This window comes from Gobio gobio, assembly GCF_949357685.1.
Source record: "Gobio gobio genome assembly, chromosome: 11".
Taxonomy (NCBI): domain Eukaryota; kingdom Metazoa; phylum Chordata; class Actinopteri; order Cypriniformes; family Gobionidae; genus Gobio; species Gobio gobio.
Window position 1 is genome coordinate 39,532,951 of NC_137104.1, and position 25,385 is coordinate 39,558,335.

The following is a 25,385-nucleotide window of genomic DNA, read 5'->3' on the forward strand; positions in this document are numbered from 1 at the left end:
CTGCCATGTATCACTGTACCAGATAGACAGCTTTTGATATGAGACTGGCTCAGCTGTCATTTGTTAATAACATAGTATGTGTTTACTTAAGCTTAATTAAACATTTGCCTCAAATTTTACCTGTATGTGTGAATTAACCTTAATGAGCGTCTTTACATAGCCTATATCACAATGACACAGAATGGAGTTCCCTTTCAAGGGAACTCGCGCTGCGTCAAGCGCTGCGGGAACGCCCCTGCGTTTGCGTCATGAAGCACTCGTAAAATCAGTCCAATGGCGTGACAGGACGTCATAGGCGGGTGACGTCAGCGACCAGGAAACTATAAAGCACCCCTGAACCAAACAATGTCAGCTTCTGTGTCTTCACAAGCGCTCCATGTGAAATCGTTTGTCCAATATATATATCAAAGTGTGTGTGTGTCTCTCTAAAAGAAAAATAATGGCGAATCTACAACAATTCAGACAGTGTGCTTCTCCCTGCCCTCGTTACATCACGGGTGGGGATACACATCTGCTGTGTGTTGTATGTCTGGGATCGGAGCATGCACAGTCAGCTCTCGAGAGAGCTGACTGTGAGCACTGTGAAAAGCTCCCCATGAGAACTCTCCGATCCCGCCGAGCGCTCTTTGAGGAGGGCGCTTCGGCTCGCGTTCCCCAGGGTGCAGGTCCCGCTGTTGCTGAGGCACAGCGAAGGCTTATGTCCTGGGGATCGCAAAGGGATCTAGCGGAGGGGTTAGAGACGGGTGATCCCCTATCTCTGCCTTCACCCGCTAGATCTGACGCTTCAGCTGCCGAGTTAGAAGCACGCGCTGCGGTTTCTTCTGCTCGCGCTGAAGCGCAGGCTCAGCATCATTCCAGCTCTGAGGAGTTGGATGTGGTGAGCCTGGATTATTTAGATGAGGTTTCGCCGCCTCATTCACACGCTAATGAGGAGCTGTTGGAGGTTGTGACTCGCGCTGTTGCCAGGCTGCAAATAGACTGGCCAGCCGAGACGCAGGTGGTTCGTCAGCCGAGTAAATTAGACGAACGCTTTCTGCCATCTACATCGCAACCTCCAAGGCGGGGCTTGCCGTTTTTTCCTGATCTCCACACCGAGGTGTCGAGATCATGGATTAAACCAGCATCTTTTCGTCCATTTAACCCTACAACTGCGTCATATTCCAACATTGTGGGGTTGAAAAAGCACGATTATGCGGCGATGCCTCGGGTAGAAGAGACGCTCGCGAGCTATCTCTCTCCCGGGTCTGCATCATCGCTAAAAGCCCCGCAGCTGCCCACTAAGCCGGTCAGAACAACGTCGGCTTTAGTGGGTAGGGCATACTCGGCAGCAGGTCAGGCGGCCGCCTGTTTACACACTATGGCGGTGCTTCAAGCATACCAGGCTGACCTGCTGAAAGACATCGATGACGAATGTGTAGAAGTGGGGAGAGAAACGATCGCGGAGATTAGGAGAGCTGCAGATTTGTCTCTTCGGGCTACCAAGGAGACGGCCAAATCCATCGGCCGTTCTATGGCAGCCCTGGTGGCCACGGAGAGACATTTGTGGTTGAATTTATCTGATATCACAGAGAAGGATAAAAAATTTCTGTTAGATTCTCCTATCTCCCCTGCTGGCCTCTTCGGCGACTCAGTTAATGCGGTCGTCGAGAGGTTCCAAGAATCAAAAAAGCAGGCGGCGGCGTTTCAGAAGTTTCTCCCTAGAAAGTCTCATGTCTCTGGGGCTGCTGGGCGGGAGCAGACCCAGCCGAGTACGTCCTCCTCATATAGAGCGCAACAAAAAGAGAGTGTTGCTACCCGCGCTCCCCCACAGAGAGACTGGGGGCCGGGGCAGCGCTCTCAGCCGAGGTCTTCCCGAGGTAGAGCGGATCTGAGGACCGTCCTTATCTCTAGGAAGGCCTCGGCGAAGAAGTCCTGACGCCAAGGGTGTCAGGCTTCTGATGGCAGTCCCCTCCAAGGGGAAGCGGTGTGCCGAGGCACCCGTATCCTCTCGGTGCCATCAGGGGGCCGTTCTGCCAACCCTGCCACCTCTGGTGCTTCAGGGCGCAGCGGTTCTCGGCGAGCGCATATCTCCACGTCCGCCCGGAAACGTAGCGGCGCGGGGATGCTCGCTCCCTCCATGGAGGGCTCAAAGTGGGTCAGTTTGGTTGCTTCCTGCCGGCGCGCCGTTTCAGGACACCAAACTGCCCGCACAACAAAATCCAGAGGCCAGCCCCGAGGGGCTGGTTCCCTTAGTAGATTTTCTGGCAGCGTGGAAACTTCTGCCGAATATCTCAGAGTGGGTCCTGCGTACTATAGAAAAAGGGTACAGAATACAATTCGGGTCACACCCACCCAAATTCAACGGGGTACTACCCACGGTAGTAAACTCCGAGCAGGCTCTGGTAATGGAACAAGAAGTACAGACTCTTCTGCGGAAAGAGGCTATAGAAAGGGTTCCTCCCCACAGCAGAGAGTCGGGGTTTTACAGCCGGTACTTCGTAGTTCCGAAGAAGGATGGAGGACTGCGTCCTATTCTGGATCTGCGCCAGTTAAATCGGGCGGTAAAGAAGCTAAGATTCAAGATGCTTACGCTAAAACAGATCGTGTGTCAGTTCAGGTCCAGGGACTGGTGTGTCACAATAGACCTGAAAGACGCGTACTTCCATGTCTCCATCCTTCCTCAACACAGGAAGTTCCTCAGGTTTGCTTTCGGGGGCGAGGCATTCCAATATCGGGTTCTTCCATTCGGCCTAGCACTATCACCCCGCACCTTCACAAAATGCGTGGATGCAGCTTTGGCTCCGCTGAGACTCCAGGGCATTCGCGTGCTGAACTACATCGACGACTGGCTAATCTTAGCAGAGTCGGAACAGCTAGCGGCTCAGCATCGAGATGCTGTGCTCGCTCATATGAAGGCGTTGGGGTTGAGGTTAAACGCAAAGAAAAGTGTGCTATCTCCACAACTGAGTACTACTTTTCTCGGCGTAGTTTGGGACACGAGCACCATGAGGGCGCGCCTGGCGCCCGCCAGGGTGAATTCGATCCTACACTCAGTAACCAGGATGAAGCTAGGCCAGTCAGTCACTGTAAGGCAGTTCCAGAGACTGCTGGGTTTGATGGCAGCAGCGTCCAACGTAATACCTTTTGGCCTGCTGTACATGAGACCCTTACAGTGGTGGCTCAAGACCAAGGGATTCTCCCCGAGGGGAAATCCGTTTCGCATGATCAAGGTCACGCGGCGATGCCTACGTGCCTTAGTCATGTGGAAAGATCCTTGGTTCTTGTCCCAGGGTCCGGTGCTGGGGGCTCCTTGTCGTCGCTTAACGCTAACGACGGATGCATCTCTCACCGGCTGGGGGGCGACCATGAGTGGCCGCCCAGCTCAAGGTTTGTGGAGCGACCATCAGCTCTCCTGGCATATAAACCAGTTGGAGCTGATGGCCGTGTTCCTGGCGCTCAGGCACTTTCTCCCAGACCTGAGGGGCCATCATGTGTTGGTTCGCTCGGACAACACATCGGTGGTCTCCTATATAAATCGCCAGGGGGGGCTACGCTCGCGCCGGCTGTGGAAGTTGGCTCATCGAGTCTTAGTTTGGACCCAGGGCAAACTGTTATCGTTACGAGCAGTGTACATTCCGGGGTATCTGAACACGACGGCAGACTCCCTGTCGAGGCAGGGAGTGGTGCCAGGGAACTGGAGACTCCACCCAGAGGTGGTGGAGCTCCTATGGAACCACTTCGGTCAGGCTCAGGTGGATTTGTTTGCGTCTCAGGAGACAACGCACTGTCCCCTATTTTATTCCCTCACACATCCAGCCCCTCTGGGGTTGGATGCCATGGTGCAGACGTGGCCGAGGCTGCGTCTGTACGCCTTTCCCCCTCTGGCGTTGCTACCAAGAGTCCTGGAGAGAGTACGCCGGGACGGGGTTCGTCTGTTGCTAATAGCCCCGTTCTGGCCGGGCCGAGTATGGCTTTCGGGCATTGTGTCCCTTCTAGAGGGTTCCCCGTGGGAGATTCCCATCAGGAGGGACCTTCTCTCCCAGGCGTCGGGGTCGATTCTGCACCCGAGGCCGGAGTTATGGAAACTGTGGGCCTGGCCCCTGAGGGGGATCAGTTCACAGACTCAGGTCTCTCTGCCGAGGTAGTGGAGACCATGTTGCACTCCAGAGCTCCTTCTACGAGGAGGCTGTATGCCCTTAAATGGAGAGTCTTTGTTGCATGGTGTTCCAACCATTCTCTAAATCCAGTTAACTGCCAAGTCAACTCAGTGCTGGATTTCCTACAAGAGAAGTTCTCTTCGGGTTTATCCCCTTCCACCTTGAAGGTTTATGTGTCGGCAATATCTGCCTATCACGTTCATCTGGATAGTGCATCGGTGGGGAGACACCCATGGGTTACTCGCTTCCTTCGTGGTACTCTGAGGCTAAGGCCTGCGGCACGCTCGAGGGTGCCGACCTGGGATCTGGCCTTGGTGCTAGAAGGTCTAGCATTGGCCCCCTTTGAGCCGATCGAGGAGGTGCCAGAGAAATTTCTATCACTAAAAACTGTATTTCTCTTGGCTATTTCTTCTCTAAAGAGAGTAGGGGATTTGCAAGCATTGTCTGTTGCCCCTTCCTGTCTTGAGTTTGCGCCAGGGATGGTGAAAGTATTCTTGTTTCCAAAAGAAGGATATGTCCCCAAAGTTCCCACGAACGTGGCAGGTCCTATCATGCTGCAGGCCTTCTCTCCGCCTCCCTTTCAGAATTCAGACCAGGAGAAATTAAATCTGCTCTGCCCAGTGAGGGCACTAGATGCTTATGTCCACAGAGCTGCCCTGTGGCGAAAATCTGAGCAACTGTTCGTCTGTTTCGGGTCTCCAAATAAGGGGAAACCCGCATCTAAGCAAACGCTAAGCAAGTGGATAGTCGAGGCTATTTCACTCGCATATGAGTCGGCCGGCCAACCTTCACCACTAAAGGTCCGAGCCCATTCTACTCGGAGTATGGCTGCCTCTTTGGCTCTTCTGTCAGGAGTCTCCCTGCAGGAGGTCTGTGATGCGGCAGGGTGGTCCTCTCCGCACACTTTTGTGAGGTTTTACAACCTAGATGTAGCTTCTACTCCAGGTTCTCGGGTGCTTATAGCTTAAATGTGCGCTACGACTTCACATGTACGGGCACTTGAGAATTATGGCGACGTGGGTATTGAGTTCCCGCAGCGCTTGACGCAGCGCGAGTTCCCTTGAAAGGGAACGTCTCAGGTTACGTATGTAACCATGGTTCCCTGAGAGGGAACGAGACGCTGCGTCGCTTTGCCATACTCCCGGCATGCCCGTGACCGACTTGTTCGACTTTTTCAGAAGCTGACATTGTTTGGTTCAGGGGTGCTTTATAGTTTCCTGGTCGCTGACGTCACCCGCCTATGACGTCCTGTCACGCCATTGGACTGATTTTACGAGTGCTTCATGACGCAAACGCAGGGGCGTTCCCGCAGCGCTTGACGCAGCGTCTCGTTCCCTCTCAGGGAACCATGGTTACATACGTAACCTGAGACGGTTTTATATAAAACACACACAGACACACACACACACACACACACAAATGTAAATACAGCATATATATATATATATATATATATTATATATATATATATATATATATATATATATATATATATATATATATATATATATATATATATATATATATATATATATATATATACACTGATCAGGCATAACATTATGACCTACCTAATATTGTGTTGATCCTCCTTTTGCTGCCAAAAAAAGCCCTGACCTGTCGAGACATGGACTCCACTAGACCTCTGAAGGTGTGTTGTGGTATCTGGCACCAAGATGTTAGCAGCAGATCCTTTAAGTCCTGTAAGTTGCGAGGTGGGGACTCCAAGCCATGGATCAGTCTTGTTTGTTCAGCACATTCCACAGATACTGATTGGACTGAGATCTGGAGTCAACACCTCAAACTTATTGTTGTGCTCCTCAAAACCTTCCTGAATCATTTTTGCTTTGTGGCAGGGCACATTATCCTGCTGAAAGAGCCCACAGCCACCAGGGAATACTGTTTCCATGAAAGGGTGTATATGGTCTGCAACAATGCTTAGGTAGGTGGTACGTGTCAAAGTAACATCCACATGAATGGCAGGACCCAATGTTTCCCAGCAGAACATTGCCCAAAGCATCACACTGCCTCCGCCGGCTTACCTTCTTTCCATAGTGCATCCTGGTGCCATGTGTTCCCCAGGTAAGCAACGCACACACACCCGGCCATCCATGTGATAAGGAAAACATGATTCATCAGACCAGGCCACCTTCTTCCATTGCTCCGTGGTCCAGTTCTGAATCTCAGGTGCCCACTGTTGGCGCTTTCAGTGGTGGGCAGGGGTCAGCATGGGAACCCTGACTGGTCTGCGGCTATGCAGCCCCATTCGCAACAAACTGTGACGCACTGTGTATTCTGACACCTTTCTATCAGCAGCATTAACTTCTTAAGCAATTTGAGCTACAGTAGCTCGTCTGTTTGAGCGGACCACGCGGGCCAGCCTTCGCTCCCAACGTGTATCAATGAGCCTTGACCGCCCATGAACCTGTCGCCGGTTCACCACTGTTCCTTCCTTGGACCACTTTTGATAGATACTGACCACTGCAGACCGGGAACATCCCACAAGAGCTGCAGTTTTGGAGATGCTCTGACCCAGTCGTCTAGTCATCACAGTTTGGCCCTTGTGAATCTCACTCAAATCCTTACGCTTTCCTATTTTTCCTGCTTCTAACACATCAACTTTGAAAAAATGTTCACTTGCTGCCTAATATATCCCACCCACTAACAGGTGCCGTGATAAAGAGATAATCAGTGTTATCCACTTCACCTGTTATAACTCATAATGTTATGCCTGATCGGTGTGTGTGTGTATATATATATATATATATATATATATATATAGTATAGTATACTTTGATATATATTTATACTTTTGTCCACCAAATTAAAGTCAATGTGACATAACAGAAAATGTAAAAATGCATGTGTTGTTCAAGTTAAAAAATATATAAAATGTATGAAATTAATTTAAAATGTATTTATTTATTTCCTCTAAAAAGTGTTAAATATGAACTGTCGTAAATTGTTTTACAACTATTTTTAAACTTTTTTAAAAAACTATTGTGGACAGTATGATTTGTAATCTTTCAAGGAATGTTTACATAGTACATTTTGCAATTAATTACAAAGGAATGACAAGTAACTTTTGAAGAAGAAAGACTGAAATAGCATTTTCTTTTATAAATGTTATATTCTTCTTGCCCTCTCTTTGTGTCATTAACTGTATTGCTTAACATTTTGTTGGACAACACTGATGAATAGGGCGAATCGGAGATGGCATTGGCCGATTTGGTCCTCCCTTCCCTCCCCTCATCAAGTTTCATGGGGGACGGGGAGTTCCCTCGGCTGCTCAAACCCTTACTGTGCCCCTTTCCAAATGAACAGGCGATCATAGTCTTAGTTTGTTGCCTGGGGTGACAGAATTGGCCACTATTAAACAAACCGGCCTCACTAATTAGGGGTGGATGGGTTTAGTTTGGCATCTACACTCTCTTTGTAACTCACAACCTCTCACACACATACACAAACGCATGTACGTGCCCCAAGCACATGCACGTCCTCATAAACCCATGTATGCACACGGAGCTTAGTTAGGCAACTGGACTGCTGTGTTGCACCACATGAGAAGGTGTGTGAGAGAGAGATGTGCGTGTGTAAAGCCAGGGAAGAAAGATTGAGTGAGAGAACTTGCGTGTGCCCTCTCTCCCTCAGTCCGTGCCACCCCAGGGTGGGAATGCTAAGACAGACAGGCGGTTTATTTTTGGGTCAGTGACAGTGTGTCAATGGCTGCAGATGCATCGCAAAGGAAGGCTCTGAGATACCAGCAGACCGTGGTCAGTCACCATCTCTGTCTCTGCTCTCTCTCTTTCTCTCTCCCTCACCCTTTCTTCTTTCTGGTTACTCTTTAGACAGTTGTGAATTGCTGTTCTTCGTCATTTGAAATCGTATGATCTCAAAGATGTTGCACAATCTCTGCATGACTTGTATATTTCTATCAGTATGACTGAGTCGCTGTTCTGCTGCAGAACTTGCGGGAAAGTGCAGCTGTTTACTGTCTCTGTAGTCTGTACTAACTTTTTTGTTCTTTGAATAAGTTTGCAGTGTATCTTTTTCTTTAAGACAAAAAACCCAGTGTAACTTTAAATTGGAGGTTAAATAGAAATGAGTGATTCTTCAATTTTGGAAATTTTCTGTCAACCAGAATGACTCTGCCTTTTATATTCTATGTTTAAAGTATATGTTATAATATTTTAACTTTTAATATTTTAACTTGCATCTATTGTGAAATATTATTACATTTTAAAATAAATGTTTTCTAGTTTAATATATTTTAAAATGTAATTTATTCCTGTGATGGCAAAGCTGAATTTTCAGCATCATTACTCCAGTCTTCAGTGTCACATGATCCTTCAGAGATCACTCTAATCTGATTTGCTGCTCGAGAAACATTTCTTATTATCAATGTTGTAAACAGTTGTCCATAATGTTACTCTGAGTGTTTGGCATGGTAATGGATATGACAATGTTGATATGTTTATACATAGCAGAATAGATCTGCTAAGCTGCTGCTATTGTTGGTTTTTGCTACTGCCAATACATACACAGCACGCTGCTGTGAGCAAGACAGACATGCTGCTGCTGAACAAAATGACATATATGACTTACCCGTAGCAGATCTATACAGCTGAGGAAAGTGGAGGTTTTCTGAAAGTGCGCTGCAAATGCTGACCAGGTTTGAGCAGCGAGCTCATTGGCTCTGATACAGCAGGAACCATCTAGCTGTGCCCTATAGAGAATGGCTGCGTCCACAACCTGGAAAATGCTGCCTTCGGAGGACACATTTCAAGGCAGGAAGGCACCAAGGCACGTCCGAATCTAATGTTAGCTTCACTTCCTGTCTCCTGAGATACCTTCATCTGATTGATTTTTGAAGGCAGCATATTTGTATCCTTCGCTGCCTTTGATATCCCACAATCCTGTGCTTTCCATTCTGTGACAGTTGAGCTTGAAAAAAAAGATGGCGTTCGAAAGTTGTGTTTGCTGGTCAGTTTGTGTGTAAATGTACATTTTCTACTTCTGATGTCATTTCTAGAGAGAAATGACTAATGTAGTAATTAAATATTTGTTTAGTTCTCACCAGAGCTCTCTCTATTTTGCTGTAGATCATTAAACAGTTACACTGCCTAATAAGTCTGTCCGAAATTAGTTTTGTGAGGTGCCTTCATGCACAAACGCTGCCTTACAAGCCATCGTCTGATAAGGCAGCGAGGCAACGAGTCAGCTGCCTAGGTTTTCGGATGCAGCCAATGACTTGATTGCAAGCAGATTGAGTTAAGGACTTATCAGCCTGCGCCATCTAGAGTTTCATGACAGAACTTTGTATTTGTGTTGCCATGATCCTTTTTTTTTTTTTTTTGGAACTCTTTGATTAATAGGAAATTCAAAAGAACAATATTTATTTGAAATAGAAATCCTTTGTGTAAATGTCTTTACTGTCACTTTTGATTAATTTAATGCATCTTTCCTGGATAAATATGTTAATTTCTTTTTTTTTTTTTATCTTAATGACCCAAAACTTTTGAATGGTAGTGTAAGTGGAAACCCAATCGCAAATTATAAATGTTTTCCATAAAGGGATAGTTCACCCAAAAATGAAAATTAGCCCATGATTTACTCGCCCTCAAGTCATCTTAGGTGAATGTGACATTCTTCTTTCAGACGAATACAATCGGAGGTATATTAAAAAATGTCCTGGCTCTTCCAAGCTTTATAATGGCAGTAAATGGCTGTTTCAGTTTTGAAGTCCATAAAACATGTTGAACAATGAAACAATTCAGATTACTTCAAATGTGTCAGTTCTGTGAGCTCAAAAGAAAAATTAAGTTCTAAATATTCAAAAAAGTTCATTTGATTGAACTATTTTGTTTAATTTGAGTTGGCTCTACTCAAACCAATTATTTTGAGCATTAGGGTTTACAGTGTTGGTTAGAGTGTAATATAAACAAGGTAGTATTGCTTTCTTATGTAAGCAGCTGAGGTCCTCTTTTGTGAGTCACTGTGTCACTGTGATTTACTGAGCAGTATGTAACATTGATTGAATGAGTTAGAGAAAGCGTGTGTAAATGTTCAATCAATAAGCATATTTTGGGTTATGGGTCACCTAGAGTGTATTTCACACTGACAATAATTTACAGGGACAAAAAAAATTTAAGTTGTTCAACCTAATGTAAATGAGCAGAGATTATGCAGCGACAACCAGTGGGAGTGTAGACTTTGATCACATGATATAGTTGGATACTACGATAGAAATAACTGCTGTATCAACCAACATCACAGAAACTTCTCAAGCTGTTTATTCGTAGTCAGTGCAAACAGGGCTTTAGCTGTTAAAAAAACACTCGTATTTGCAGTGATACGTTATTTCTGGTTGTATTTTTTGATTTGCTGTTAAATTGTCAACCTGAATCTCAATCATTTGTTTCCAGCATTTTTTTAGTATTTATTAATATTTTAATTAGATTTCTTTTTTTAAGTTTTAGTCATTTTAATTTCTGTTTAGATTTTATTTATTTTTATTTCTGTTTTGGTTTTAGTACTTCACCTTTAAACTTATGCATTTCAGTTAGATGCCAAGGCTATGGAAGCCTGTTTCCACAGAATAAAACATTTTAAAAGATAATTGCGAGTTTACATCTCACAATTCTGACTTTTTTTCTCAGAATTGCTAGATATAAACTCGCAATTGCGAATTATAAAATCACAATTGCATGTTATAAAGTCAGAATTTTATATCACGCAAATCGGACTTTATAACTCGCAATAACTGTATAACTCGTGCATTTTAAATGCTCTTAACGTCAAATATTTGAGTAAGTTAATTCATACATTTAAATTTAAAACTTAAATATTTTTAGTAGAAGCTAGATGTAAACTCGCAATTGAGAGGGAAAAAAGTCAGAATTGTGAGATAGAAAGTCGTAAATACCTTTTTTATTTTTTATTATGTGGCGGAAACAAGCTTTCATACAATGCAACATTTTTCATCTCATATTTTTCATTTTATTTTATTCCAATTTCTGGAAATTATTTTTAATAGTTTTAATTTTAGTTAAAAATAAAAACACTTTCATTCATGTGGTCATTCTTTTTTTCCTATTTTATTTTACATTGTATTGTTGAAGTAAACATTTAACAAAGTTACTGAATGAAAGAACCTCAACCGAATGGCCAGGCATATTGGGATATGGTGACAAGTGTGGTCATCACAGCATGGGAAGAACATCTATTTTAGAAGACCTTCAACAGAATTACAAATGACTTTACATAACATCACGTGACGACACCATGACAATTGCCTCAATAGTCTTCCCATACAGCCATCAACATGACCTAAAGCACAGCAGCATGCCATCAAACACCCCTTCAAACACGCTTTAGCTTGAGCACATTAGCACTTTTCTGATAGGAATTACTGATTTGTGGATGCGTTCTTAGAATTTGTATTAAAAGGATACAATCTTTGATAGTGATTTACATACATGAATGTATGAGCTGCACATTTGCTGTCAGCGCTCCAGTGCATTACAGTGTTGTCTGATCATTGGTTTCAAACTTTTCCTTGGGAGTCCTTGAGAGACAGATGAACAAATTGGAAGAAAGAAAGATCCACACAGAGGTGTGTGGGGAAGTGTGACTGTGATCATTGGGTCACACCAAAGCTATTATTAACCCACCGGCTAGTATTACAGGCCCTGGGTAGAAAGGGGGTAGTTCCAATCTATGGCAGACAGTGGGTCAGCTGGGGGTGTAGAAGGCCATAGGTGTAGAAGCAGACTTGGAAGGAGGGGTGAAATATGGAGAAAGCAAGGGATTACATGTACTGTGGGAACGGGTGAAAGTAACTGGATAGATGCATGGAATGGGAGTAAGAGAGATATGTTATGAGGAAGAGAGATACATGACAAACATATCTACATGCCCTTACAAAAAATAAATAGGCTAGGCTATACTTCAAGTTCATTTTATTAAGTATATTTAATAAAGTTTAAGTATATTTTTAAGGATATTTTATGTAGTAAGTATAGGGGAGAGCAGGGCACAACCTAACGCTTTTAGACTTTCTCAGTTTGTGTAAATCCACTTGGGGTTCAGAGTATTTATTTTTCCCACATTAATTTCTCACGTCTAGTACAATTATGTGGTTTTGTTTCATTAATACAGTGTTTATTTTTTTCTTGATTTACCCCAAAAGAATGGAAGTGAAATGTGACATGCCCCATAGGTGGGGTAAATTGTAACATGGGAGGGGCACATTGTAACATGACCAAATGACAGCTTAAAATGTTACCGGATATAATAAAAATAATTATCCAAGACAAACTAAAATATTTTGTCAATAAAATACAATTATTAACTTAATAAAATAATGGTATTTTTTAATTAAAAAATATAAAATTTTTTGAGTTGGACAAACACATCACTACATACAGCTATACAGCATAGTTAAAAACATAATAATGAATAATTTCTGAATATTGACTCTGTCATTAGTCAACCTTTTCTCATGGTTTATCAAAAATAATGTATAAAAGTATAGAATATAATGGCATATTTCTAATAGGGGCTCATTGTAACAGTTACAACACACCCCATATGCGTAACTGGGATTTAAACCCAGCTCGTGTCTTCTGCTGTTAGATCAGCATTAAAGAACGATCTCAACTGTTAAATAACAGATTTAAGATTAAAATATCAGACTTGTCTTATTTTAAATAAACACAAAAAACAGATTAATAAACTTAAGAAATGTACTTTTGCTATGGTTAAATGAATGTTCAGTAATTCTGGCGAAATTTTTTCTCTAAAAAATGTTGATATGGCAACTAGTGAATACACCAAGTTTGTCATCCTGGCATGTGTGAAAAGTTTTAAACCATGCGTGTTACAACTAACCCTGCTTTAGGTTGTGCCCCGCTCTCCCCTACTAATATCTGTCACACGGTGCTTGCAGGCCAACAGGCAAAGACACATTAATAAAGTTCTAATTTAAGTTTAACATCAAGTAACCTCAAAGGCTGGTAAACAGGAATTAGCAACACAACTTAATGTGAACGAGACCAAACGGAATGAACGTGAGGGCAGAACTTATATAGCAAACACAAACAAGACTAATTAATGAAACACAGCTGAACAGAACAAACTCATAATGACGTGACCATGGTAACAAAGGAGTGGCGGAAAAATCAAACAAAGGAAGACATGTGACTAATGAAAACAAACTGAATGTCCATGAAAACTAAACATAACTGTGACAATATATATGTACTAGAAGTATACTTCTTATAAGTGTACTGTTTCAATACTACTTGGGACTGAATTTGCCCACTTTTTTAATGTATAAAAGTATACTTAGTAACAGTAGTAGTTTTTCATTTGCACAGGAAAAAACTAGTTGGCTAAATCTTACGATTTATAAATCGAGGGAATGAATTAGTAAATTGTGCAAATGGTTTAGCCTACTAGTTCCCTTTCGAGGGAACTTGCACTGCGTTTGAACAATACTTTGGGGACACTCCCTTAGCGTTGTGCGTCTGAAGCATGAATGAAACTAAGACCTATCTTGATTGGTACTACGTCATGATGCAGTATGTGACGGCATACCCAGAAGTATAAAGGGACGCCGGTTCACAACAGCGCTAGCTTTTTCGCTCTTCAGCAATTGCGCCGTGTGTGTGTGACTGTGTTTCTAGTTCAGTAAAGTAAAAACAGTTTGAAAAAAACTGTGAATAATGACTAGTGAGCAGTTCAAGAAATGTGTGCACCCCTGCCCTCGCTACATCACGGGTGGGGACACGGATTTAATGTGTGTGCTTTCCACGCTCCTGTAAGTGATGGGCCTCTGGGAAGGCACCCTTTAGTCGTACGTTTCCTCCATGGTACTTGGAGGATGAGGCCTGCGACTCGCTCCAGGGTTCCAAGATGGGATCTGGCAGTGGTTCTCGAGGGACTGACTTTGGACCTCTTGAAACTGCTCGAGTCTGTGACAGATCGAGTTCTGTCACTAAAGGTGGCACTGCTATCACTTCTCTGAGGAGAGTGGGGGACCTTCAGGCCTTGGTGATTACGCCAACTTGCCTAGAGTTTGCCCCTGGCGGAGTTAAAGCCATTCTTCATCCGAGGCCAGGCTATGTGCCCAAAGTGCCATCAAATGTGGCACGGCCGATGGTCCTGCGGGCGTTTCATCCTCCACCTAATGTGTCGGGTGAAGAGGGGAGACTTCATCTTCTCTGCCAGAGCACTGCAAATTTATCTGCGGAAGTCTTCACAGTGGAGAAGGTTGGACCAACTGTAAGCGTGCTTCGGGTCTCCTAAGAAGGGTCTGCGCCGCGTCCAAGCAGACGGTCAGCAATTGGATCGTTCAGGTGATTGCCTTGGTAATCACTTATAGTTTACTATTTTGTAAAAATGCTACTAGTGCTACTAGTTTGTACTTTAGGTATGCTACTCTGTTCCTATTTAGGTATTAATTTTGTATACTTGAAATATACCTTTGACTGTATTTTAACTCTTTCCATAAAAAAATATTTTATTTTAGCTTCATGCATCATTTTTATCAACACTTTTTTAATTAAAAAAAGCAATATTTTAAACAAAAAGCTGAGAAAATCGCATTTTTGTGAAAGACTACATCCAAATTGGATTTCTTGTTTTTAGTTTAAAAGATACTAATAGCACACTTGAATAAACTTCTTTTTCGTAAGGGTGGGCCCATTCCAAAGTTGAAAGTGAGCAATTTAATTCAATAAAACTGCAAATAGTAAGACATAGAGACACAAGTTTAATATTCTGAAAAAGAATAAACCACAGAGGAATGGTTTTAATCCATATATATTATAATTCTAAAGTCACAAATGAGATCTCTTTAATCTCTCAGCTGTCTCTCTTAGATCAGTAAGGTTAAATGGAAAGCAAATGGACTGTGTGTGTACAGGTTTATATTACATTGTGGGGACCAAATGTTCCTACAAGAATAGTAAAACCTGAGATCACCTACACTGTGGGGATCAGCCTGCGGCCCCCACAAGGGAAATGGATTAATAATCATGGTGGGTTTTTTTTTTTTTGAAAATGTAAAAATGCAGAAAGTTTTCTGTGATAGTTCTGTGATAGTGTTAGGGGATATAATATACAGTTTATACAGTATAAAAACCATGGAGAGTCCCCACAAAGATAGCAAAACCGTGTGTGTGTGTGTGTGTGTGTGTGTGTGTGTGTGTGTGTGTGTGTGTGTGTGTGTGTGTGTGTGTGTGTGTGTGTGTGTGTGTGTGTGTGTGTGGGTGGGTGTGGGTGTGGGTGTGGGTGTGGGTGTGGGTGTGGGTGTGGGTGTGGGTGTGTGTGTGTGTGGGTGTGTGTGTATGATACAAGTAAACCCTACGTTATGGTTTGTGTCCCCACAAAGATGCCAATTTCTGAAATCCTTGTCCTCTTGGGGAAATTTTTTGGTCCCCATGAGGAAAACAGCTGAAAATGTAACAATGTAAAACAACGTTTTCTGTGATGGGTTGGTTTATGGGTAGGGCTGGTGTAGGGGGATAGAATATAAAGTTTGTACAGAATAAAAATCATTGTGTCTATGGAAAATCCCCATAAAACATGAAAACACAACGAATTTGTGTGTGCGTGCATACGTGCGTGCGTGCGTGTGTGTGCGCGTGTTAAAAGGCATATAAAAATACAAGTTTGTGGTACTTAAGATTTTTTTCTCTTACCAAGGCATGTATTTATTTAATTAAAAGTGCCCCTATTATGCTTTTTTCAGATATTACCTGTCATGTAGTGTGTAATATAGTTGTTTGTGAATGTAAAAGGTCTACACAATTAAAAAAAAAACTTAAGTGCACAATAAATGTTACACTGTAGTTGTATCTGTCGCCTGGAAAAGTTTGGTTTATGTTGTTGAGGACACTGTTTTCGCTTCCAAAGGATGAGGACTCCTCAAATCATATGGTAAAACCAATGCCATCATTACTGTTCGGATCACTGTATATACAAGTGATGAGGAAACCTCTGGAGCTGAAATTACATTGTAAGCGGTAAAAAAAGACAATGGCAAAAGAAGTTCTGCATTGCTGGCCAGAAAGTGTCCCATTTTTAGTTTCTTTGGGCTGACAAAACATAGATGACAAGTTCTACATGTTTATCACCTTCGTTAGATGACTGAATTTTTAAACACTTAGCATCGCATCTAACTTTCATTATTTGCTTCATTACATTTCTAAAATGAGATTCATTCATTAGAAGTATAAGATTTAGCATGTGTAAAAACTATATGTGCTGCTGTCAGCAAAGACATAGTTCTGTTGCATTAAAATCACTGCATATGAGACCTTGCATAAGCATTTTTTAATAAACTGCTAAAACAGCCACAGACATTTCTTAACTTGCTCATGAACATTTCTGTCAGATTGCTTGTTTACATCTTCCTTACTGTTACAGTTTTTTTTATTCGCTTTGGTACTATTTTCACAAGTAAGGTGTACATTTTCAAAACTCTTGGTACAAAAATCCAAACTGCTCACACTTGTAACACAGCCAGTCATTCTTTCAAAACCTGATCTCATGCTTTCATTCAGTTGCACATATTTTCAGTCCACATAATCATTGTTTCAAACACAAGATTATTATAATATGTGATGAGAACATTTGGTTTAATCACCAAAACACAACAATATTATCTTCTTTCAGTTTAGTACTTTAAACAATCAGTTTATCCAACAGCAAACAATGCAAGATACACATTTCAAATCTCCCTCGTTGCTGAATTATCTACAGTAACAGGCTACATATGCCTCATTAGAAAATACACTTACATTACCTAACTTATGTCATTGAACCCATGATGTTTGTAATAGTATTCAGTGTGTTGTCTGGTGTGATAAAGTTATGACACTGTCATGAGGTTCTGTGCTATATCAGAGTTTGCTGCCAATACATGTTCTCACTGTATATGACTGAATCTACTGTATAGTTGAGCTTTATAAGGGTTACAGTTACAGTAATGTGACAGTCTCTACCATGGTAATCGGTTTACAGTATCACATGGCATATACATACTGTAATGTAAAATGCTATATTTGATGCCATCTGTCTCCCTTCTTCTGATTTCTGATCAGTCTGATGTTACACCGTCATTGACTATTTCCACTCCCTTACACTCTATTCTGCTCTATTCACAAATTGCAAATATTTCTGTCCCACCTATCCCCCCTCCCACACACACACATACTCCATAGACTCTCCATAGACATTATGATTTTTATACTGTACAAACTCTATATTCTCTCCCCTTACACTAAACCTACCTGTCACAGAAACATTTCTGCATTTTTTTAAATTTTTAAAAACTCATTCTGTATGATTTATAAGCTTGACCAAAAAATGTCCCTGCAAGGGATATTACTGTAGGATATTGCCATCTTTATGGGGACATTTTGTCCCCATAATGTAGAATTTACCACACACACCTTATAATCTAAGATAAATCACGTATAATGTAAAAATAATTAATGTTATATGGTTATCCATTTCGGAAATTGCAAACAAATTAGAAACTGTCTATATACTCAATATCTATAGAAATCTATTGGTGTACCAAATGATTGATTGATTAACCATTAAGGTCAGTTGGATTATATTATAGACAAATGTATTAAACTGAACAAGAAAAGATGCGAATCAAAAGTTTGATAGTAAGAGCTTTATGAAAGGCAGTTACTGTGAATGAAACATTTATAAAGATGAAACACTTATATTGTGTGGTGAAAAGGTTACTTTGTGGTTTTGTGTATTGTATTCACACAATTGAAAATATGCTGAAATGTTTGAAAAAAGTGCCCTTTTGATGATCTGTTGTGATATTAGCACTATGAGTTTTGAAAATGTACACCTTGCTTTTGAAAATAGTACCAAAGCGAATAAAAAAAACTGTAATAACGTTTATAAGCCGTAAGTTGACATTACAAGTTAAATTTCATTGCATACAAGTTGGAGTTGGCCAAGCTGTTGATGTAAAGTAAAGTAAGTAAGAGTTTTTTTTCAAACTAGGTTAATAGCTTGTACATAAATAAATCGTGACACCATTCTCACAGGCACACAGGTTTGGCCTATACATCATATCCCGATCCAGATAATAGATTTATGAGAGGTGTGTGTGTGTGTGTGTGTGTGTGTGTGTGTGTGTGTGTGTGTGTGTGTGTGTGTGTGTGTGTGTGTGTGTGTGTGTGTGTGTGTGTGTGTGTGTGTGTGTGTGTGTGTGTGTGTGTGTGTGTGTGTGTGTGTGTGTGTGTGTGTGTGTGTGTGTGTGTGTGTGTGTGTGTGTGTGTGTGTGTGTGTGTGTGTGTGTGTGTGTGTGTGTGTGTGTGTGTGTGTGTGTGTGTGTGTGTGTGTGTGTGTGTGTGTGTGTGTGTGTGTGTGTGTGTGTTTATAAAAAGTTGGGGGAATGAAGACACGGGAAATGTGTTTTCCAGGTGTCTGGATCTTATCCAGATAGATATAAATCTAAATGTTGACTACTGTTCTTCCGCCAGTGGACTTACTCGAAGCATGTCCAGAAGATTTTCCTCCATTTTTGGACTCCCTCTCGATATTAAAAGCACATACAAATCGTTCTCAAATGTACTTTGGACAAATTTGAAAGGATAACAGTGGTTTGTCTTACGCATCTGCAATGAAGAGGTTATGTGTTGTAAAGGGAAATAATCTGACCTGGTAAATGTAAGCCAGTTTTATTTATATCATTGAGATACTGTTAAAGTTTTTATAATTTATTTTTTATTTTTAGTTTAGTTTTAGTATTTCATTTGTTTTGCCATATATATATATATATATATATATATATATATATATATATATATATATATATATATATATATATATATATATATATATATATATATATATATATTTATTTGCATCTGACGCTATATATCACGCTCCTGGCGCCATGCGGGTATATATATGGAAGCGGATGCATCGCTTATTTGCCCTTTCGCTTCGGAGCCAAGTGGTTCATGTGTTCTGCTCTGTTTCAAACATGTCTACTGTTCTTTTTGGGAAGGTGTGACACGTCTTTTTCAAGATGACATTCCACCCGTGTGTTTCTGGATGCAGTCACTACCTGGCGCCGGTTGATGGTTACGTGGTGGTCACAGTTCTGGGGTCTCATTTATAAAGCGTGCGTACGCACAAAACGGGGCTGGAAACGTACGTACGCCAGTTCCCACGCAAAGGTTGTGATCTATAAAAAACAAACTTGACGGGAGAATGTGCGCACCTTTAAGCAAACTTTGAGCCGTGCGTACGCACATACTGGAGACAAAGGGAATTGGCAACACAGATGGTGAGGTCGTGAACTGAAGTTATATTGTAGAAAATAAATGTGAGAAGAACGATTATAAGAATTAATGACATTTAATTTTCACTCCATTTCATTCGTTATATACACATTATCATTAGCATTTTCTTGTGGTGCCCCCCTGAGCACTTGGTGCCCTACGCGCAGCGCGTAATTACCCGGTTTGAATAGGTCCAACAGCTTACTTTAGCCTACAACCACAGCTGCACGGACACGGAGTGTAAAGACATCTTCAAAAAATTATGAAAAATACCACTGTATTTGAAGGATACAACTTTCAGACGCTCTGAGTCAGACGATTGTATTTACGCTGCAATAAATAAGTAGGCCTATCTGTCTAAATTAAAATAGCCTAAACATCCTATATGTTCACATTATCAGCAAAACTGCATAAATTTGAGTTGAAGGGTTTAAAATGAACAAAATATTTTAAATTAAAATAACATTTTGCCTGTGGAAATTAATGAATAAACTTTATTTTTTTAAAAAAATATCTGGGAAGTATTTTATACAATTTTGTTGTTATGGATATTTTGATATATTTATTCTAAAACATAAAAAATATATTGGATGATTGTCAGCAATGTACTGTGTAAGGCACAAATGGCATTTATAGTCTGTAGCTAATATTTTTCTATGTCTTGTACCTTTGACAGTGTTAAACATGGAATCACGTGGATGGTAATGTGCATGCAAATGAGGTTATGCATAGTACAACTAGGCTTTGTAAGCTCCTTATATGGTGATTTCAGGGAGGAGATAGGGTGGAGATGCACGTAGGCACAATCTTCTGCTGACTGTGATTTATAAAGGGATTTTTGCGCAGGTTCTGATGTACACATGGTTTTATAAATCTGAATTTTTTTGTGCGTACGCAAAATCTATCTTTAGTGCGTACGTACACTTTTAGTAAGGTTTATACGCAAAGTTTTATTAATGAGACCCCTGGTCTACTTCGGCTAATAGCATGGGTGATCTGAGGATTACAGTGACGGCTTCCCCGACAAGCCAACATCCTCGGGCCCCTCACTCCTCTTGCACACTGCAGCCTTTGGAGCTTCCGGAGGAGCATGCTGAATCCTGTCGTGGGGTGCTAGTCGTTTCCTTCGGGGCTCTGCCGGACGACCGGATGACTTTGGCTGCATTGGAGGGTGAGCTAGAGTCTTCCGGGGATGAATTGGCTGCGCTGATTGTAGCAACAATGGCGTGTTGGTAGGAATCCCAATTCGTCGGCCAGGAGTGACCGACTGAAAGGGAACGTCTCGGTTACATATGTAACCCTTGTTCCCTGAAGGAGGGAACAGAGATACCATGTCCTGTCACCATGGTTGCTGTACCACCCCTGGGTGGCCGGTCATCGCTCGGCTCCTCAGCGAAAACATATGCGATGCATCCGCTTCTGTATTTATGCCTGCATGACGGGGTGGAGCGTCAGATGCAAATATTGCATGCCAATGTGCATTGGCTCATTTAGTTACACTTGAAGTGGATTGGTCTCTCAAGCGAGATGCCAATTCATTGGGTGACGTCTCCATTCCCTCCTTCAGGGAACGAAAATGTGAGATGGTGGTCCAGTGGGTTTAACCATGGAACTGATACACAGAAGGTTGCTGGTTCAATCCCAGCGGTCACCACCAGTGTGTCCTTGAGCAAGGCACTTTACTCCATGTTGCTCCAGGGGGATTGTCCCTGTAATAAGGGCACTGTAAGTCGCTTTGGATAAAAGCGTCTGCCAAATGCATAAATGTAAATGTAACGAGGGTTACATATGTAACCAAGACATTTAGTTAAAGGAAAGGAATAGTTCAGCCAAACCTACCTAACAGTTGATGGACCCAATTGACTTCCATAGTATGGGGAAAAAAATAAATACTACAGAAGTCAATGGGGCCCATCAACTGTTTGGTTACTGATATTCTTCAAAATATCTTCATTTGTCTTTAGCAGAATCAAGAAATTCATACAGGTTTGGAACCTGAGGGTGAGTAAATGATGACAGAATTTTTATTTTTGGGTGAACTATCCCTTTAACTATATTAACCATGCTAAAAGCTTATAGATCCAAACCTTACAAGGTGTAGTATGTGCTATCAATATAGTCCCACTTTAGTTTGATCCAGGGGGATTATCCGTGTAAGTTACTTTGGATAAATGTGTCTGCTATTTATCCACTGATCTCTTGGGTAACAAAACCTGTTATTTCTTCTGTGATCAGCTATATGGAGAGTACAGAGAGCACCCTGGTGGGTCCCAGCGGAGAGAGGCCACTCGCCTTCTGATGGAGAGACAGCGAAAAAAGCATGGACATCATCACCATGGACATCACTACCATGGGCATCATCACCATGGGCACCACCATCACAGTCACCATGGGCGGAGTCACGGCCGAAGTCGCCATCACAGCCACCATCACCTGGAGATAGGGAGCATTCATGACAGAGAGGAGGAGGAGCAGGGCCACACCTCCTCATTCAAGAAACGGCGCTCCTACTCCAAGTGCAGAGGTCAATAATAATAAGCCTTGCAAAAGCAGATATGAAAAATATGTTTGAGGTTTGGAATCTGATTGTAATGTTTTCCCAGACTGCGTGGCTCGAGTACAGAAGTTCCTTGTCTCTAAATTGGGAGAAGACTGGATCTTTCTGGTGTTGTTGGGTATTACCATGGCATTAGTCAGCTGGACCATGGATTATGCTAGTGCCAAGAGTCTACAAGGTACTACACTACCCAGAATTCCTCACCTACCGCCTCCTTCTCGATAGACCCTTTTCACATTTCCGGGTTTCTCAGAGCGGAAGTCGTCATAGTTGGGTCAAATATTATAGCTGTGAATGAGAGAATACATAAAAAAAAATAGTGTGCCCATTTGCTCACATAGCAAAAGAAAAACGCCACTATAGGGATTTCACTACTTAAAAAAAAAACTCTACAAACTCTACTTTTCACTTTTCAAAATAGAGTGAGATTGATAACGGCAGTGAAAAGAGAGAAATATGTTAATTTTTATCATCACTCCCATAGACGCTATTACTAAACACCCTCACAGCAGCGTTAACTTTTTTATTGTAATTTGATGCAAAAGTAATAGAATACAAAGTATTAGTGTTATAAATGTAAAAAAAAATATTTTTTATGAAAATACAAAAAAACGTTGCAGGATTTACGATATTGATGACCGTTAAAACGCGTCATCACAGTCTGTGAAAAGGTTCTATTACCTTATTCTTTTGTGGATGAATTATTATATTTATTTCTGTCTTTTATTCCAAGGTTTTTGAAACTGGAGTTCTATCACTTGCAAAAAAATATGTTTAGCAATATATATTATAATATATTTAGCACATAATTGTAATGTAATATTTTACATATTAATATTTATTTATTATTTCACAGTGTAAAATGGGTCTTTTTATATTAAATTATTATTTTTATATATTATTTCTTAATTTTTTATATATAATTAATAATATATTTTTTTCTGTATATATTTTTCATATATCATTTATATTTTATGAAAGGGGTCCTTCGAAAGAAGATATTGTCTGAAGGTCCATGTTGAAACATTTGAAAACCCATGTTCTATTTTGCCAACTGTTATATCCCATATTCTTTTACCACTTAGTTTTTTCCAATTCTCATTTCTAAAACTTCTCCATGTGGCTTGCTTTTGTGTTCCTCTTTCTCTTCCTCACGTGTTCCATCACTTCTGTCCTTCTCTGTGTTTCTCAGCGTATAAGTGGTTTTATGGGGAGTTGAGGGGAAACATCCCACTGCAGTACCTGGTCTGGGTTTTCTATCCCATGGTGCTCATCTTGTTTGCCTCCCTCTTCTGCCACTTGGTCGCTCCTCAGGCCATTGGTGTGTAGTCTCACTGTTCCCCTTTTTTAATTTAATATTTTGTTCATTACTTTTCATACACCTTCTGCTTTTTCTTCACATTTTTTCTTTATATCCTATTTATATTCTTTGAAGATTTTTTAGCTTTAAACAGAGTTTATTAGTGCGTTTTTGTTGGGACTAAAAAATATATAGTTTTGTCCCTATAACAAAGGAATAATTTGTTTTCTGCCTTTTTGTGGCAAATGGCATGTCTCATTGGATGTGTTCGAAAATCATACTCAGTTCTTTTCTGACAGTAGGTAATGGTGAGTTCATTTTGGATCTTGCCTCTTTATATAATCTCAGTTTTTTTATTAAGGTGTCTAAATAAACTATGTCCGCCTCTTAGAAGCACCCTTACTATATTCTGTGCCCCTCAAACATACCAGCCATATATTTTCCTTTTTTTTTTCGACTACTGTTATTGCTTCACACTCAACAACGCCACCTGCTGGTTCATCCAATGCAATCATTTTAACAACACCATCCAGATCATTGATTTCCAACCAGGGGTGCTAATGCAGGTTACAGGGAGAGATTTTCTCTAATCTTGTAAAACTGAAACTTTAAAAATATTTGTCTGTCAAAAGGTTTAAGTCAGCATGAAAAAGAAACCGTTGTGATAGTCTTTGCTTCCTTATTGTGACATATATCCAAAGGAAACTTAGCCTGGCTCCGCCCTCCTATGTACTTCCAATTTAAATTTTCCTTCAGTACTCTGTCTGGGATTGTGGTATATTCTCTGGTTTTCTCCGGTCAAATTTTAACCGGTCCAATCAGCGAACAGAGGAAGTGGCTGAGAACGATGACGTTGATGTCGTGTGCTAGTTTGAGATGACATACGTCACGACCAAACGTTAGCGATTGGTTATGGCAGATCCAGAGTGGCTCTGGGCAGATCCAATACTTTTAAACTTCAACAGAGTACCCGCCTTCAAGGAAGTTAACGCTTGTCAATGGAGAGTGGCCAGACTCTCTGTACAAATGAAATGTACGAGAGTCTGGTGGGACCAGGCTAAGTGAAACTGCTTCTCGAACAAGAAAAAAATGTAGGGCCTGATTTTGTCCATCAGGAATTGATTGGATGATTGTGGTTTGCTATTGGTCGATGTCATGTGAGTGACAGATTGTCCGGCCTCACGCCAAAAAAAGCTTCATCAGAGAAGAGATGTTGCAAGAAGAAAAGGGAGTTATTTTGAATAAAGTTCACGGAGGGCATGTGAGAAGGAAAAAAAAATAACAATGACGTGCAAAGATAAATCATTTATAAAAAATACTGTAATATTCCATACTCCCATATTCCATACTGTAATATTCCATACAATAAGAATTGTGATCTATTTTGATGTCATGACTTTAAATCAAAAATCGGTTTCTTCAGTTCCCTTTTTTCTACACTTTATTTGTTCATTTCTCCGCTTATTACAAAGTTTTCCAGAATTTCAAAATTCGATTCTAAATTCTCTTGCCCACATAAAAAACGGATTGAACAAAAATTAAGAGCTAAAATGTAACAAATGTTTATCCTTAATAAAGATATACATAGACAAAACCGGACCTACATTCTGTATACATAAAAAATATATAATAAATGAAAAAAAGTCCCTTTTTAAGGAAGTCCAGTATAAGTTGGAACACATTTCTGGTTTTGTTGAAAAAGGTTGGAAAACAAAGCTGCATTACATTATTATCAGTTTCAGCTGTCTTTTCTGTGTATACTGCCAAAATTAGATTTTGTCATTTTTCATTCCTCTTCTAACTCTTATTTTTTCCCTCAGGCTCTGGTATTCCAGAGTTGAAAACCATACTAAGAGGTGTTGTGCTGAAGGAGTATTTGACACTCAAGGCATTTATTGCAAAGGTGGTGGGACTCACTGCTGGCCTGGGCAGTGGTTTGCCAGTTGGCAAAGAGGTGAGACACATTTGATTTTGCAGTCTCATGATCTCAAATTCGCCATTTCATATTTTAAAAATTGCACCGTGATTTGTTCTAATGCTAACATTTCAACTGTGTTATT

At 41.1% G+C, this 25,385-nt stretch overlaps 2 protein-coding genes across 5 annotated transcripts in view; both read left to right on the forward strand.

Annotated features, from left to right (window-relative positions):
* LOC307133598 (craniofacial development protein 2-like) overlaps positions 1-25,385 on the forward strand; it is a 1,416,430-nt gene that overhangs the window by 1,002,798 nt on the left and 388,247 nt on the right. The window lies entirely within an intron of this gene.
* The window catches only part of clcn1a (chloride channel, voltage-sensitive 1a), a 37,955-nt gene continuing 20,264 nt past the window's right edge, over positions 7,695-25,385 (forward strand). For 2 of the 4 annotated variants that reach the window (XM_079829651.1, XM_079829650.1), the window contains exons 1-5: positions 7,695-7,909; positions 21,704-21,992; positions 22,072-22,203; positions 23,218-23,346; positions 25,146-25,279. In XM_079829651.1, the coding sequence (XP_079685777.1) occupies positions 7,859-7,909; positions 21,704-21,992; positions 22,072-22,203; positions 23,218-23,346; positions 25,146-25,279 (735 nt within the window). In that variant the 5' untranslated portion in view covers positions 7,695-7,858. The remainder of the gene's footprint in view (positions 7,910-21,703; positions 21,993-22,071; positions 22,204-23,217; positions 23,347-25,145; positions 25,280-25,385) is intronic. The other 2 variants (XR_013817522.1, XR_013817523.1) reach the window with 1 other exon arrangement.